At 38.2% G+C, this 16,908-nt stretch overlaps 1 protein-coding gene across 2 annotated transcripts in view; it reads right to left on the reverse strand.

Annotated features, from left to right (window-relative positions):
- The window catches only part of BEND7 (BEN domain containing 7), a 126,140-nt gene that overhangs the window by 13,184 nt on the left and 96,048 nt on the right, over nt 1-16,908 (reverse strand). For both annotated transcript variants that reach the window (XM_064284869.1, XM_064284870.1), the window contains one exon: nt 2,119-2,172. In XM_064284869.1, the coding sequence (XP_064140939.1) occupies nt 2,119-2,172 (54 nt within the window). The remainder of the gene's footprint in view (nt 1-2,118; nt 2,173-16,908) is intronic.

Raw genomic sequence — 16,908 nt, forward strand, 5'->3', positions numbered from 1 at the left:
GACCTCACAACCTTGAGCAAAACTGGAAAAAGTACTCTGAGGAAATGAGTTTAAATTGGGTGGATTTATGACAAACTTCCAATTGTGAAACCTGCGAGACAAATCATCTCTTAGGATCTTTAAGAAATATGCAGATAAAAGCTGGCGTTGGTTTAGGTATTAAAAAAAAAAAACAAACCAAACCCATTGCCGACGCATCAATTTCATCTCATAGTGACCTACGAGTCGGAATTGACTCGATGGCAATGGGTTTGGTATAAGAAAGCTATCTGGTGGAGTGGCGTGGCTTCATGAGACCTGGGTTCTAGCTGGGCCTTCAACCAGAATGAAAGCCATCCGAAACAGACCTTGGGAAAGTAATTTAATATTTCTGGGCTTTGGGCTTTTTTTTTTTTGTAAAATAAAAGGACTGGATAAAAAGAAGAGATTAAATTAGATGATCTCTAAAGTGTGTTCTCATGCTCAGAGTCCATGAGATTTCTTTCTGTTCTATGAGGGGCTATCTTCTGCTGTGCTCAAGTTTCTTACCTGAAACATCCCTCTGCCTCCATCTTCAAACACGAAAATGCAAAGGTATTATTTCAAGAGGAATGGTTTTTTAAATTAAAAAAAAAAAAGCACAATGTGTCAAACAGATGACAGAAGCCCTGGCTGCAGTGGGAGGGTGGGAAAGGTGAGTGGGGTGGAGGAATGACCCTGGGAAGCACAATTAGAGAGAGAAGCATGATACCTATACTTAGTATGTCTCCAAAGGGCCTCCTGAGATGTACAATTTTGTTAGCAGTTGTATTTAATGTATTTATTGGGAGTGGGCCAGAGATGATATGAACAAGGCCCAAATGAGTTCTGATATTTGGAGAATTACAGACTGGGAATAAACCATAGAGATCATGTCTTTTAATTCTCTTAATTTATAAAGTGAAATGTTGCCAAAGAAGAAATTTCTTTTATATAATGATGATATGTGATAAGAACTTGATATAAGCAGATCGTTTTTACACTATGTGGCTCATTTATTTCTCCATCACTCTATTGCTCAGCTACTCAACGACAAAGAAAGCAAAGCATCGTTTACACAGTTAAGCTTTCCTGTTGCTCTGAAGTTCACTAACATGCCTGTTCTCCACCTGTGAACTCTGCTTTTGCTGCCATCTCAGAACATGTACTATTGATGAGCACGTGACCTTAACACAGACCAGGTACTCCATTAATATTTACTGAAATGAATTAAAAAACACATTAACCCAAATCTGAAGGAGAAAACAGAGTTAAACTTTTTCACTTAGGTTTTTTTTCTTGGTTGGGTGAGGGTGGTGACTGGGCTTTGTGGGCAGAGAAAAGGGTCCTGCTACCAATTGGTGGAATTAACTGTTTGACACTTGGCTCACTGAACAGATGCCTGTCCCTCAGGCTCTCAGGTACGAACAGATGCAGAGGCAGGAGGGCAAGGTCAGAAGTAATACTTGAGAGTCAATGTGCAGTAGAATTATGTCAATAGCTCAAAATAAGAGTATGCAGTAAATGCTTCAATGAAATGTTGCATTCGGCTGATTTGGTTGTAGTATTAGGAATGTACCACCAACAGCAGATGAACTGGCTTATTCAATCCCTCAGTTAATCTCATGAGTCAGCATTGACCCGATGGCAACTGGTTTGGTTTCAGTTTTTTATTTATTGGGTGCCCACGATATGACTAGCAATCAGTGACTGCTTCTCAAAACCCTTTTGGGGGAAACAGCAAGACAGAATGAGTACGAATCCAATCGTACAAAACCGATCCCTGTTCTAAAAAGAACTGTCATTTTATGCTAACATATTTTTTAATGTGTGAAGGTTTTGATAGGCAAAACGTCGTGATACTAAGTTCTTAAGACTCACTTTTCTGAGGTTTTTATAAATATGAAGCAGGGTGATGAAAATGTAGCTTTTCATGCTTTTTCTATTCAATGTGAAAACTCTGCACATAGGGCACTAGGAACCTCTGATGACTAGGGGCTAGGGCCCTTATAGGAGCAGCTTGCTCAAGCATCTGCATCTCTAATGTTAACAACATTAGAGATGCAAAATTTTTTTGCACTGTATTTTCCAGCAGGCAATGAAAATGTAAATGTGTTTTACCTGTTGGTGGTAGAGAAACGCTGTCCAGTCTTTCATCACAGTCAGCTACCTCGGCTGGTTACAAACATAAACACAAATCTCATTAGTTTCAGGGAGCACATTCATTTTACTGAATACAGCAACACAATTAGAAAACACCAGCATACATAACAGGTTTCACCTTTCTTTTCCCTTTTCAGCTTCAGCTGGTTCACATTATAGATTTTAATATCATTATTTAAATAAAATAATTTTGTGATGATCATGACATAAAATCAATTAAAATGATTACTTGATCATTCATGGTTGAGCTCAGCTCAGTTTCAGTGTTTATACAGGCTTTAAATACCCAAGCCAAATCTGTTTACGTGTGATCATGGAAGGCATGGAGGCTGGTGAACTCCAGCTGGACATTTACTTCTCAGCCGGGACCACTCCTGTGGAGCAGGCTCAGGGAATCTTGAGCACCAGCCTTCCCTTGGAGATGACTGGAAATTCATCCAGACTCTAGAGCCGCCAGTCTAACAATGGCATCCACACAGTCACAAAGGAAATCGGAAGGCATAAACATTTTTTTCAAAGGATTCTTTATATCTATGTTTTAAGATGCAAACTTTTGTTCATCTCTGATGTGTGCCCATGTCCTTTAAGAGTTTTCCACAAGCAAATCCTTCAGTCACAGAAAACTTTCTGCCAAATGCAAAAACAGAAAAAAAGGTGCCCACATGTCTCCTGATAGCTGGTGGGCTCTTCACATTCCCCTAATGTGTCATGGACAGGTCAAACATCTCATTATAGCTGGCTGCACCACTTTGGAAAAAAAAAAAAATTTTTTTTTTTTTTTTTTTTATGTCACAGGGCTGGTGGTCCCCCTGAGAAGTTTCCTGCTCGAAAGCGCTTTCCTGCTGACGCAACGCAACATGTGCATATGAAGCCTACACTGTGAGGCCAGGCCTTTTGCATCCAGGTGTTATGCTGAGTTGGTGGAAAGCAAAACTAACACTCTGCTGCTCTTGTTTTTATTATTGTTGCTTCAAAACAATTAGGGTTTAGATATGGCTAGAAAAGGTCAAATATTTCCACCTGTAGTTCATCCTCTAACATCTTGTCCTCAGAATGATACACACTGGCATTAGTGAGAACTTGTTTTCCCCACTGTCTGCTGATCTGCTAAATTCACCACAAAGAGCACACTGAGAGGAGATAAAATATTCAAGAGCAAGTTTGGCTGGGGTAGAGTAGTAACCACTCTTCTATGATGCAGAAGAATATTTAGTAACAAATACAAATATTTAGGTCAAACAATAGGTTATACAGTATGCTGATAATTTTTTAAATTGTTCATAGAAAAAATACAGGAAGGACATACTAAAACATTAACTGCGTTTCCCACTGGATGAAAGGCTTAGTGGTATTTTAAATTTTGTGCTCTGGGCTTTTAAAAAAAATCACTACATTGTATATTTAAAAAACAATGAGCATATATTATTTTTATATTTAGAAAACATTTTCTTCTAACTGCTTTGAGTGAATTTGAATAAGCAGATGAACTATACAGTAATACTCTCTCATTGCCTAGGATTTACAAAATTCTTCAATAATAATAACAACAATGATAGCTGGCACCATTTATTATACTGCTTACCATTTGCTAAGTATTTTACATGCATTGTGTCACATATACCTCAGGAAACCCTATGAATTAGGTCTGTTATTCCCATTTTAACAAATGGGAAAATTGAGGCACAGAGAGGTTATCCAAGGATTTGTACTGAGTTAATAATGCCTGCGCTCTTACATTTCTCATGTACTTACTATTTATCACTTAGCCAGGCACTAGTTAAGGGCCATATAGACATTAACTCAGTTAACCGTTAACCACAGTCTTGAAGGGAGAGTTCGTGATCTCATTTTACAGATGAGAACAGACGCTCATGGGAATTACTCCACTTGATTAAAGTCACTCAGGAAATAAGCTGGGATGTAAACTCACAGATTTTCTGACTCTAAAGCCTGTGCTTTAACCACTACACTGTTGGACAGAGGCAATGCCTGGGCCCTTAGCAGCTCTGTTACTAATACTGTGGTTCAAACATACACCACTTGAATTCATTATGAGCTAACTTTTTAAATCTTCAAATTTTAGTTCATTTTATATTTTAATAATTTTCTCTACATGGATAATTGCTTTTCACATAGTTATAACAAAAACCAGTTTTTAATATATGTTGATCTTTCCCTTTCTAATTCAGCTATCTTCACCTTTTAAAAAACAGACTTATGCAATTATATGGTTTAGTAAGAAAAAAATATAACTGAAAAATATATATAAATTATTATATGTAAATTAATATATGCTAGCTGCATGAACAGGGTCCAAGTGTCATGAGTGAAGAAGATCATTGTGTTATTTAAATTTAATCATAACATCTATCTGTAACAAGCAGCTCACCACCTTTCTTCCCCATTGACAGTCAACTTGTGAAATTTGGAAAGACTGAGAAAGCCCAATAAAAATTTAAAAGCAGCGGCTGCGTCACTCTTAAATTTAACACAAATAAAAAAATTGTGATTTCAACTTGGAGGAAATAATCTAATGAAAATGATAAAAATCCACAGCGGGAAAGGAATCATTCCAGTTACAGAAGAAAAAGAATTATTACATGTGATGAGAGCCCCAATTGAATTTCTATTTGGATTAGGATAATAACCTTTCAAAATCGGTGCGGGGCACTTTTTTTTTCTACAGGCAGTGCACAGTTCCTTAAGTGGTTAGCTGATTAGCTTGCCCAGTCAGAGTCTGTATCTAATCCCAGGAACTGAGCCAAATATGATAAATGAGGTTGAAGGTGTGGAATACCTCTGATACACTGTTTACACTATCATTTAGACTGAAAATAATCAAGACAAAAAGCACGAGAGAAAACCCTGTTATTGACCCAGGCCTCTCAGTTCCCATCAGCTTTAAGAAGGAAATGGAAGTGGCTCTAGTTTCAACCTGCTGGGGCCTCACATTTGTGCCACTTGAGGAGAACGGAGTGTAACAGTATTTGACAAAATTGGGATACAAAACTTTTTTGGCAGGTCACTGCTGATGTGCTCTCATTTTGGTTTGGTCTATACGTCAGGGTTAGTTAGCTCTGTCCTTCCACTTCCTCGGACACTAACAGAGCCTGCTATCAGAGCACAAGAGAAGTGCCGAGGTGCCAATCACAAACGCAGTGGTCAAAAGTTAAAATGTTCCAAACCAAACATTACTGGTGACTGTGGAATAAGGGCAATCTTCTGAATATGTGAGAGGGTGCTACATGGAGGGAAGGGTGGGGGGAACACTATACAGTATGGGTCCCATTCTGCAGAAATAGACATAAATGTGTGGAAAATGAGCATTTGTTATGTGTGATATTAATAGAAATATCAAGGTGGTTAAGTAATATGTTGCTGCCCCATCTAACTGTGAGAAAGAGAAACAAGAATGAGGTGGACATTCCTAGTGTGTGTGTGTGTGTGTGTGTGTATGTTGGTGGAAAGGGGAAGGGAAATGGAGACCAGAACTTATAATAATTGGTCTCAGCATCTGACAATAGAACAAGAAGGTGCCTTTACATATAAACTATACAGTATGGGGAAGGCATCAAAGCACGCACATGATTTAAGCTGGGCTTTTTTTTTTTAATTTTAGTCATGTGACCCACTCCCAGCTAGGTTGTTTGAGTCCCTGATAACAGCCTTCTCCAAAATCTCCTCACTTTTTATGATGTCCACCGTCAAAGGTTTCCCCTAAAAAACTTAAATTTTCAGGTCCTTTAGAGACTTTTAATAACTGTCCTCAGCTAGAGACACGTGTTCTATAACATAAAGCCTCTTCTTCCTTTCTCTGGGTGGCCTCTGCAGCACTTAAGTTAGTAACACTGGTATTCTGGATTTACAGAATACTTTTCTTTCAAGCTCCCAAGGAGTTGCAAGCATTTTTCACATTTTTCCATTTACTCTCACCACCCCCTATGAAGTAGAAGAAATCAGGCACACTTACACTTTTATGAATTTTAAGTAGAGGATGTGAAACACAGGACTTTGCTCACCTCCCTCAGGCTGAGTGGAGCAAGCAGTTTGGGACTGGCTGCTAACTGAAAGGCTGGCAGTTCAAACCCACCCAGTGTTCCACAGAAGAAAAGGCCTGGTAATCTGTTTCCATAAAGATTAAAAAAAAAAAGATTACAGCCAAGAAAATCCTGTGGAGCAATTCTACTCTGTAACAAATGGGGTTGCCATGAGTTGGGGGCCAATTCAACAGCAGATAACACCAACACTACCACCACCACCTCAGGCTACCTAGAAGTTGGTGGAATATCATGCAGGAGAAGCAAAGGTAGGTGGTTTTTGAGTACTTTGGCCCTTTGCCTCGCCTTTCAGCTTGTTGTTAGCTATTGTTGAGTTGGTCCCCAAATGATTGTGACCCCATGCACAACTGAGCTGCCTCGTCCTGCACCACTGCCGCAATCGGTTGCAGATCAGACCGTTGTGATCCTTTGGGTTTTCACTAGTTCATTTTTTGGAAGTAGATTGCCAGGCCTCTCTTCCTAGTCCATCTTAGTCTGGAAACTCCACTGAAACCTGTTTGGCATCATAGCAACACATAAGCCTCCACTGAGAGACACGTGGTGGCTGTGCCTGAGGTGCACTGCCTGGGGATTGCGCATCCTCCTCACGGCAGTTCAGCAGTCTACCACTGAACCACCGCTGTCCCCTTCACTTGGGGTTACTGAGTACTCAGTTTAGGTCTCTTCCTTATGGCAAATTTTAGATCTTTCTCAAACTTGAATATTATACTTAGTGTCTCTGCTTTTTTTGTTCAATAATTTCCCCCTGAAAATTGACTAAGGGATAAAATTAAAACCTATTTGTAAAATGACGGAGCTAACTCTAAGAGCTCAATGTAACCCCAGTCTCTGCCTTTGCTACCTAGGAACCAACCCCTACTATTGTTAAGGAAGTAAGTTTCTTTGCAATCAGGCTAAAGAATGTGAATACCTCATGGAAACTCCTTTGTCCCCTGATGGAAACTCTGTTCCCAATCTCCTCTAGAGACTGAGGCCCTGAGCAATTCACCTTTTAAAAGACCACTCCAGAAAACTGGTCATGTCATTACTTTGTAACCAACATGAAGGTTCTCCCTTAACCCCGTTCAATTATGTCTTTTAGCCAATGTATTCATGTAATCAATGATGTCAAAGGTTATACTTTACTTTGTCTGGCCTTTGACCTCAATCACTGTAAACCAATCAGATTATTTTGTTTTGTACTTCCTCCTCCAGGCCTATAACCATGTGACTCAAATGCTCCCCTTTGGATTTGTGTGTTCCACTTGCTGGGACTCCATTGTAATGTTCTTTTGTACCGCAGCTGTCTATCTCCTGGGTAAAACTCTTAACTTTCAATTTTAACAGGGCTTCGTGATTTTGCTCTATGACATTACTTTGTGTCAGAAGTGGGATTTCAGAGACATCCTGCCTTCTATGACCCTGGGGACATCGAGAATGTGGGTGTGGCCAGAAGCCTTTTGGCTTACCGCCTCCCCGATTTCCAGAGGTCACCTAAGGTAAAGTCTCTAGAATTCGAGCTCTGCCTTCATTGTGTAGAGCTCTGTGATTTTTATTGAGGATCAGTCTTTACTTTCATTTGAAGTTCACTATCTGAACGTTCTGAGGAGTCTGTTGCCAAATTCAGTTTGGTGGGGCTATTCCTACTACATCCCCAGGTCTGGGGAGATCAAGGTTCTAGCTCATTAAGTTTGAGCTTGCTTTTTCTTTCCTTGTACACTTCCAAGGTACAGTGTGCATGCAAGTTTCAATGCACATTCAGTTTCTTTTTTTTTCCTGCTTGAAAATTCAGGTTAAAGCTGGTTTGACCTAGGTCTGGTGCACATTTGAGGTTGCTCCTCACAATTTGGTATTGTGGAGATCACTTTAAGTGGTGAGAGACCTAAAGTAATGCTCCTTGCAGCCACAGTACCCAATCTGGCATTGTGGAGGTTTCTTTAAGGGGAGAGAGACTGAAAGTAATGCTTCTCACAACTGCTTTTTGCTTTTCCGTGTACACGTCTGTTTTTTATTTTACAAGTTCTTCAGGTTAGCTGACCTCAGAAACCAATAAATTATGTAGTTTTTTTGTTTCATTTATCTTGCTTCTAGTCTAAAGAATTGTGTCTAAGTACCTGCCTTGTATTAAAAGCCATTCCTAACAATTACTGTATTGTTTTGTTTTGATAAACTATTTTCACCTGCCTTATAATCTAAAAAAAAAAAATTTTGGCAGCTACTCTAAGAAACTTTAAGATAAGTTAGTCTATTTTGAAAAGTGCACTGACCGCTTCTGTGTTACCAGGCAACCAGGCTGAACTCATGCTACTTGCATTTGAAAAGGTGGAGGTATAACTCCACAAATGACTGAAGGCTTTGCAAGGCTTGCCTAAATATTCTAACTTTCAAAAATAAAAAATTATATGTCTCAGGTTTTTGGATACCATTACACAAGTGACTATAATTTTTATAACACCTGACACCAAGATAAAGAAAACTTTTGAGTCTGAAGTAACCATTATTGAGACCCTTGCCCAAGCCTGAATTACAGATAAGTCCCTTCAAAAATTTAACAAGGCTCTTATATGTTAATGATGTAATACAGTAATGTACATCTTTGTAAAACTTTTGCCACCAAGGCTTGATGAAAACTGCTGCAATTAAGGTCATCTCTTTTATTCTTTTTTTTTTTTTTATGGTATTTCAGATGAAGGTTTACGGAACAAACTAGCTTCTCATTAAACAGTTAGTACACATATTGTTTTATGACATTGGTTAACAATCCCATGACAAGTTAACACTCTGCCTTCTTGACCTTGAGTTCCCTATTACCAGCCTTCCTGTCCCCTCCTGCCTTCTAGTCCTTGCCCCTGGGCTGGTGTGCCCCTTTAGTCTCGTTTTGTTTATGGGCCTGTCTAATCTTTGGTTAAAGGGTGAACCTCAGGAGTGACCTCATTACTGAGTTAAAAGGGTGTCCAGGGGCCATACTCTCGGGGTTTCTCCAGCTTGTCAGACCTGTAAGTCTGGTCTTTTTTTGGTAAGTTATGATTTTGTTCTCCAGCTTTGTCCAGGACCCTCTACTGTGATCCCTGTCAGATCAGTCAGTGGTGGTAGCTGGGTACCATCTAGTTATACTGGACTCAGTCTGGGGGAGGCTGTGGTAGATGTGGAGGCTGTGGTAGTTGTGGTCCGCTAGTCCTCTGGACTAATCTTTCCCTTGTCTCTTTAGTTTTCTTCATTCCCCCTTGCTCCTGAAAGGGTGAGACCAGTGGAGTATCTTAGATGGCCACTCACAGGCTTTTAAGACCCCAGACACCACGCGCCCAAATAGAATGTAGAACATTTTCTTTATAAACTATGTTAAGCCAATTGAGCTAGATGTTCCCCAAGACCATGGTCCCCACAACCCTCGGCCCAGTAATTTGGTCACTCAGAGAGTTTGGATGTCTCTATGGAGCTTCCATGATAAGGTCATTTTTTTAGACACACACAGAAACTACAACAGGCTATAGAGCTCACAGCCTGGCCATTCAATCTAGCCACTAACTACCTTCTGACTAACATACAAAGCAAGCCCCTGTGAGGATAAGACATCCAGATAAAAATCAGTTCTGCTCCTGATAAGTTTCTGTTATTCATGTAGACAGTCACCAAAAAGACTCCTCCCAACAAAATGAAAACATTTTTATAACAAAAGAAATAATAAAACCTTAGAGATACAGACTGTTTAGATGAGCTTTATTTCAATAGTGATTATGTTTTATAATATGTAGATTTAAACTCATTTTCAGAATTTTTGAGTAACTTACTGATACTGTGTTGGTAGATGTTTGTTATTATTAAAGTTTATAGGCTCTTACTTTTTATGCCACAAGGAAAAATATATTCATTTTTACAAGAAATTTAAAAAGTATATTAAAAAGAAAATTTATTTGGCATGGCTAAAGTTCTTATTCACTATGACTAAAAGTTTAATGAGTTGATTTATAAGAATTTTTAAAAGTAATATTAAATAACATATAAGCTAAGAATTGGGTTTCTCACTATTAACAAAATTTTCTTTTAAACTAAAGAATTTTATTATTTTTTTATGCAATCTGCTTCAAAAGCAAAGGCTCAACAGAATAAATTCCTAACTCAAAAATGAAGCCACATGGCTTTGGAAAAACTAAGAATTCTACCTTTAAAATATTTAATTAAATAACTCAAATATTGTTTCTCAATAGCCCGTGATAAACGCCTGACAACTTTGAAACTTCATAAAAAGCCACAAAAGATTTATTTCTGTTACCTAAAGAAAACAGTGCTAAAAAGATTTACTTAATATGTTTTAAGTTACATAAAACATGTTGTCAAATCAAGAGACATGCAAAATTTTCTTTAGGTTAAAATTTTATATGTTAATATTTCCTCTTATGTATTTTGCCTGATATTAGACAATAAACTCATTCTATTATATCATAATTTTATTAACCTTTTAATTACTAACTTGGTCACAACTTTATTTCTTTTAAAATCAACCATCATCAAAGCCAATGATTTCACCTATGGAGCTTCTATTATTCTTGGTATATCCTGACTCTTATTTTTAAAGGTTAATCATTATGCTTAGAGATATTTTTATCTGAAGTTTATTATTTGACTTTATTTAACTTTGCATTTTTGTAGTTAATTACCATCAAGCCTTTTCATTAAAAAAAATTATTATTATAAGCTAACCATAGCCAAGTTTTACCTTACTTATTCACTGAAAACACAATAAAAATGGGCTATATAAGACTCTTAAAGAGGACTATAATATTTTGAAAATAAATGCCACTGGAGTCAGTCAGGACTTTTAGAACTCATGTAGAAATTGACAGGGTTTTTCAAGTTGCTGCTCATCCAAAATAACATGAAACCAAAATTGGCTCCATAAAACTAAGTGAACCAAACCGATTACTGTAAGATTCACAGTCCAGCTTCGCAGGTTATTTGCTCAGCATACAGATTGAATCAGTATGGTAAAAGGATACAATCCTGATACACACTTTTCCTGACCTTAAACCACGCAGTATCCCCTCCTTCTGTTCAAATGACAGCCTCTTGATCTATGTACAGGTCCCTCATGAGCACAATTAAGTGTTCTGGGATTCCCATTCTTTGCAACGTTATCCATACTTTGTTATGATCCACATAGTCAAATGCCTTTGCATAATCAATAAAAACACAGGTAAACATCCTTCTGGTATTCTCTGCTTTCAGCCAGGATCCATCTGACATCAGCAATATCCCTGGTTCCACATTCTCCTCTGAATCTGGCTTGAATTTCTGGCAGTTTCCTATTGATGTACTGCTACAGCCACTTTTGAATGATATCCAGCAAAATTTTACTTGTGTGTGATATTATGATATTGTTTGATAATTTTCACATTTGGTTGGATCACTTTTCTTGGGAATAGGCATAAATATGGATCTCTTCTATTTGGTTGGCCAGGTAGCTGTCTTCCAAATTTCTTGGCATAGGTGAGTGAGCACCTCCAGTGCTGCATCCATTTGTCGAAACATCTCAGTTGGTATTCCATCAATTCCTGGAGCCTTGTTTTTCCCCAATGTCTTCAGTGCAGCTTAGACCTCTTCCTTCAGTACTATCGGCTCCTGGTCATATGCTACCTCCTGAAATTGTTGAACATTAACCGATTTTTTTTGATATAGTGACTCTGTGTATTCTTCCATCTTCTTTTCATGCTTCGTTGATGTTGTTTATTATTTTCCCCATAGAGTCCTTCACTACCGCAACTCGAGGCTTGAATTTTTTTCTTTGGTTCTTTCAGCTTGAGAAATGCCAAGTGTGTTCTTCCCTTTTGGATTTCTACCTCCAGGTCTTTGTACATGTCATTATAATACTTTACTTTGTCTTTAAAGTCAGGAAAGGTGTGTGCCAGGGCTGTATCCTTTCACCATACCTATTCAATCTGTATGATGAGTAAATAATCAAAGAAGCTGGACTATATGAAGAAGAACAGGGCATCTGGATTGGAGGAACACTTATCAATAACTTGCATTATGCAAATGACACAACCTTGCTTGCTGAAAGTGAAGAGGACTTGAAGCACTTACTGATAAAGATCAAAGACCACAGCCTTCAGAATGGATTACACCTCAACATAAAGAAAACAAAGATCTTCACAACTGGACTAATAAGCAACACCACGATAAATGCAGAAAAGATCAAAGTTGTTAAGGATATCATTTTACTTGGATTCACAAACAACACCCATGAAAGCAGCAGTAAAGAAATCAAACAACACACTGCATTGGGCGAATCTGCTGCAAAAGACCTCTTTGAAGTGTTAACAAGCAAAGATGTCACCTTGAGGTACTAAGGTGTGAATGACCCAAGCCATGGTGTTTTCAATCACCTCCTACGCATGTGAAAGCTGGACAATAAATAAGGAAGACTGAAAAAGAACTGAAGCCTTTGAATTATGGTGCTGGCAAAGAATATTGAATATACCATGGACTGCCAAAGAACGAACAAATCTGTCTTGGAAGAAGTACAACCAGAATGCTCCTTAAAAGCAAGGATGGCAACACTACATCTCACATACTTTGGCCATATTGTCAGGAGGGATCAGTCCCTGGAGAACGACATTGGTAAAGTAGGGGATCAGCAAAAAAGAAGACCCCCAATGAGATGGACTGACATGGTGGGTGTAACAATGAGAACGGCGCAGGACCAGGCAGCATTTCGTTCTGTTATGTATAGAATTGTTATGAGTTGAAACTGACCGAGTGGCACCTAACAACAATAGCAGACTTATATAAGAATATCACTAATATACAATGTTCTATTTTCCTGATATAAGAAATCATTTTTTCCTCTCTTCCTTCTTTCCTTTTTTATTTAAGAATCATCTATTTCAGGAACTAATAACACTATACTGGTTACAGAATATCCTATGAATTAAAAAAATGTTATGGCTCATGTCAAAGTTCTAACTAAAATATACTCAGAAATGCCACAGACTCTAAGAAATAAACAGTGACATAATTATGATGAAAGAAGTAGATCTTCAAAATCTCCCTTATATTACTTATATCAACTCTAATTTTATTAAATGTTGTCAATGTTTTCACAGGTTAAGAGTTTTTGATGGCTGAAAACCAAAATCCGATTGGTATTACTCCAGAGGACCATGCATATTAGGAAAAACAGCTAGAAGATTCCCTGGGGTTTTGCTGGGAAGGACCGTATGTAGTTCTCTTTACTACTCCTTATACTGCTAAATTACACAGAGTTAAGACTTGGATATATCTCTCTCAATTAACAGCACGGCTCCTGTTTAAACTGTCCAGCCAACTAAGGGACTCAGGCTGAAATTCAGCCGCCCTGGTAGACAGAAGCAAACAACTGAGAAGCAAAGAGCTAAACCCAAGACCACGGAACAAGGCTTCACACAAGCAGCTAAGATTTTTTAACAGTGCTTTATAATATTTACTTTCCTACTTATCTGAAGTATCCCTCACCAAGTTAGTATTCCCCCCTACTAAGATATGCTGTATAGAAACCCCTGAAGCAGTTACTCTTTATTCAGTTCTTTAACTTTTAAGGTGGCACTATTTTATCAGCTGGGATTTACAGACTGGTAATTTGCCACCTGTTACCTTTTTATTTACATCCACACCTTTCTTTCCCACGTATATACAGGCTATTAAAGTCCTTGAACTTCTATTGCTATTGGCATAGGTGACCCTTATAGAACTACATTTAGATTGCCTTATCCCTGTATCAGAATATTATCCTCCATGGTGTTAATTCTACAGTTCTACTCTATCCTATAGGGTTGTTACGAGTCAGAATTGACTTGACAGCAATGGGTTTGTTTTTTTCTTCCTTTCTGGTGTTAATTCTTTACGTTCCCACTAGATGGCATTAGCCCTGCCTAACACTTACAGCCTTTAAAGTTGCCTTATTCTATAAATTCATAGCTTAAGTCGGAATAGACTCGACAGCAGTGGGTTTGGTTTGGTTTTTTTTTGGTTAGTAATTTTTAACTAATTGTTTTCACGCTAGAATCATTAGCAGGATAAAAAGGAGGGAATAGGGGTAATATGGAGAATAAAATTAGGGTCTTCCAATTTTTCCCCAAAATTTTCAAAGTCTAATTTCTTAAAAAAGACAAATCAAGTGATGTTCAGGTTGGCAAAACTTAGCCCAATACTTCTTGATCTTTCCTGTTTTCTATACCACCTTTGGAAGTACTAGGACTCATTCTATTAGCAGTTCGAGTACTTATTTTGTCTAAATATTCATGGTACTACTCGTTTGTTATATTTTTATAATGATCTCTGTTGTTTTGTTTATCCCGTATGATTGTGCTGGAGCTAAAGAGGTAAATGCAGAAAATAAATTTAGAAACCAAGATTATATTGGGCAATGTCCCTTTGTTAAAGGATGCCCTGAAGAAGGCTGATTATATTCTAGTTGATACAATAATTTTAAACCTTAGAATAACCCATGTTTTCAAAGCTATAATCAGTAGGAACTAAACTTTGAAAGGATATCAACTTATAATAATGTCTACATGGAAACTTCACTGGTAAATGCAAATTTATCTATTCCTAGTTCCTCTGATTTTAAACAGGCCCTGAGTACTTCCCATGGTTACTTATTCTTTTGTGCAGGTTCACTGTAGATGACCCCTAAGTATTTTCCTTATGCATAGGCTACACCATGCTTGGATAGTTGGAGAATAAAAGGTCAAGGTACACTGAGAATCTTGGGAGTTCCTCTAGATATTTAGACCCATAATAAAAGTCTACATTGGACAAGTAGAGTTAAAATTTAATTTCTTCACCCCAGCATAGCCTAGTATCTACCAGCACTCCTGTTGCTGACTACTCCAATGGGAGTGGACCTTTTCGCAAGTAGCCATTCCTTGGTTTGGTACAATACAATTAAAATAGTCTATTCGTAACCTGCCAGCTACCATAGCTCAAATAGCTGACAATGTTGCAGGTGAAATGGCAGCACAACAATGATCCCTTAATTCATTAGTTAAAGAAGTACTTGATAACCGCATCGCTTTAGATTTCTTACTAGCACAGCAGGGTGGACTATGTGCCATTGGACTATGTGCTCTTGGATAAACACTACAGAAGTACAGCAAGACCTTAAGAAGATTCATCAAAAAGTTGCTTAGTTACACTCTATACCCTCTATGACTTTACCATCCTTTTCTGATATCTTCATTTGGTTACCTAATAGTGTAGGTTCTTGGTTACAGTCTTTATTGCAAACCACATTGATTATATTAATAACAATAATCCTTATTATTGGAATTATAAAATATAAGATGCGCATCTGGAACTGGAAACTTCACTTCATCTTCTGCTCAGAGAAATATGTATTTTAACAACGTATTTGGGAACCCAAACTAGAGTAGCCTTTTGACTTAGATCAGTCATTTGAAAGTAGGTCAGGTTGCTCCTCCAATTTGGCCACACCCTAGCCATTTCCCACACCAAGGTCACTGAAGATGGCTGCTCAGCAATAGCATGGTGAAGAAAACTGAGGGTGCCCCACTGCCAAAAAATCATGCAGAAGATGAGTTACTCCTTTGTGGGTGACATGAGACCAGCTCTCCCTAAAGATGAAAACTCCCCTGTAGCAAGGTAAAAATTCGTAGTGGCATCCGGCCACTTCTATGACTTAACATCTAGGAACTTAAATACTTGCTGGTTCAAGCAGCCATTAAGGACAATTTAAAGTCAAGCCCATGCAGAAGTGAGTATGCCCGTAAGTGTGACCAAAGGATCTTCTTTGAAATCTTTATCAAAAGGACGGAATAATAATGTATAAAATCAAAACAGAGGCACCTGACCCATCTGTAAAATGACAGAGCTAACTCTAAGAGCTCATGTAACCTTTCCCCCAGATTCTACCTTTGTTGGAGCCCTGGTGGCACTGTAGTTAAGAACTCGGCTGCTAACCAAAAGGCCAGCAGTTCAAATCCACCAGCCTTGGAAACCCTGTGGGGCAGTTCTTCTCTGTCTTACAGGGTCACTGTAAGTTGGAATCAACTTGAAGGCAGTGGGTTTCTACATTTGTTGCCTAGGAACCAACCCCTCTTACCGTTAAGGAAGTAAGTTTCTTTGTGGTCAGGATAAAAAATGTGAATATCTTACAGAAACTCCTTTGTTCCCTGATGGAAACTCTTTGTTTCCAATCTCTTGCAGAGACTGAGGCTCTGAGCAATATAACTTTTAACACACCACTCCTGAAAATTTTCATCATGTCATTGCTTTGTAACCAACATGAAGCCCCCCTCTGGCCCCATGTCTTACAATTATGTCTTTTAGCCAACCAATGTATTCATATAACCAATAATGTCAAAGACTATGCTTGCTTTTTCTCGCCTTTGACTGACCTCAATCACTGTAAACTAATCAGAATATTGTGTTTTGTACTTCCTCCTCCAGCTCTATAACCATGTGGCCCTAAACTGCTCCCCCTTGGATTCATGTGTTCCATTTGCTGGGACTCCGTGTTTCTCCATTGCAATGCTCTTTTGTACTGCAGCTGTCTCTCTCCCCTCAATAGAACTCTTTACTTTCAATTTTAACTAGGCTTTGTGGTTTTGCTCTACAACAAAATCAATAGATGAATGGAAGTTCTTAAATACTCATGAAGAAAATGTTTTCTATCTGTTAATATTTCTAACAAGTCAAGTCTTTCAAGGTAGAAATT

The sequence above is a fragment of the Loxodonta africana genome, chromosome 4, assembly GCF_030014295.1.
Source record: "Loxodonta africana isolate mLoxAfr1 chromosome 4, mLoxAfr1.hap2, whole genome shotgun sequence".
NCBI classification, from domain to species: Eukaryota; Metazoa; Chordata; class Mammalia; order Proboscidea; family Elephantidae; genus Loxodonta; species Loxodonta africana.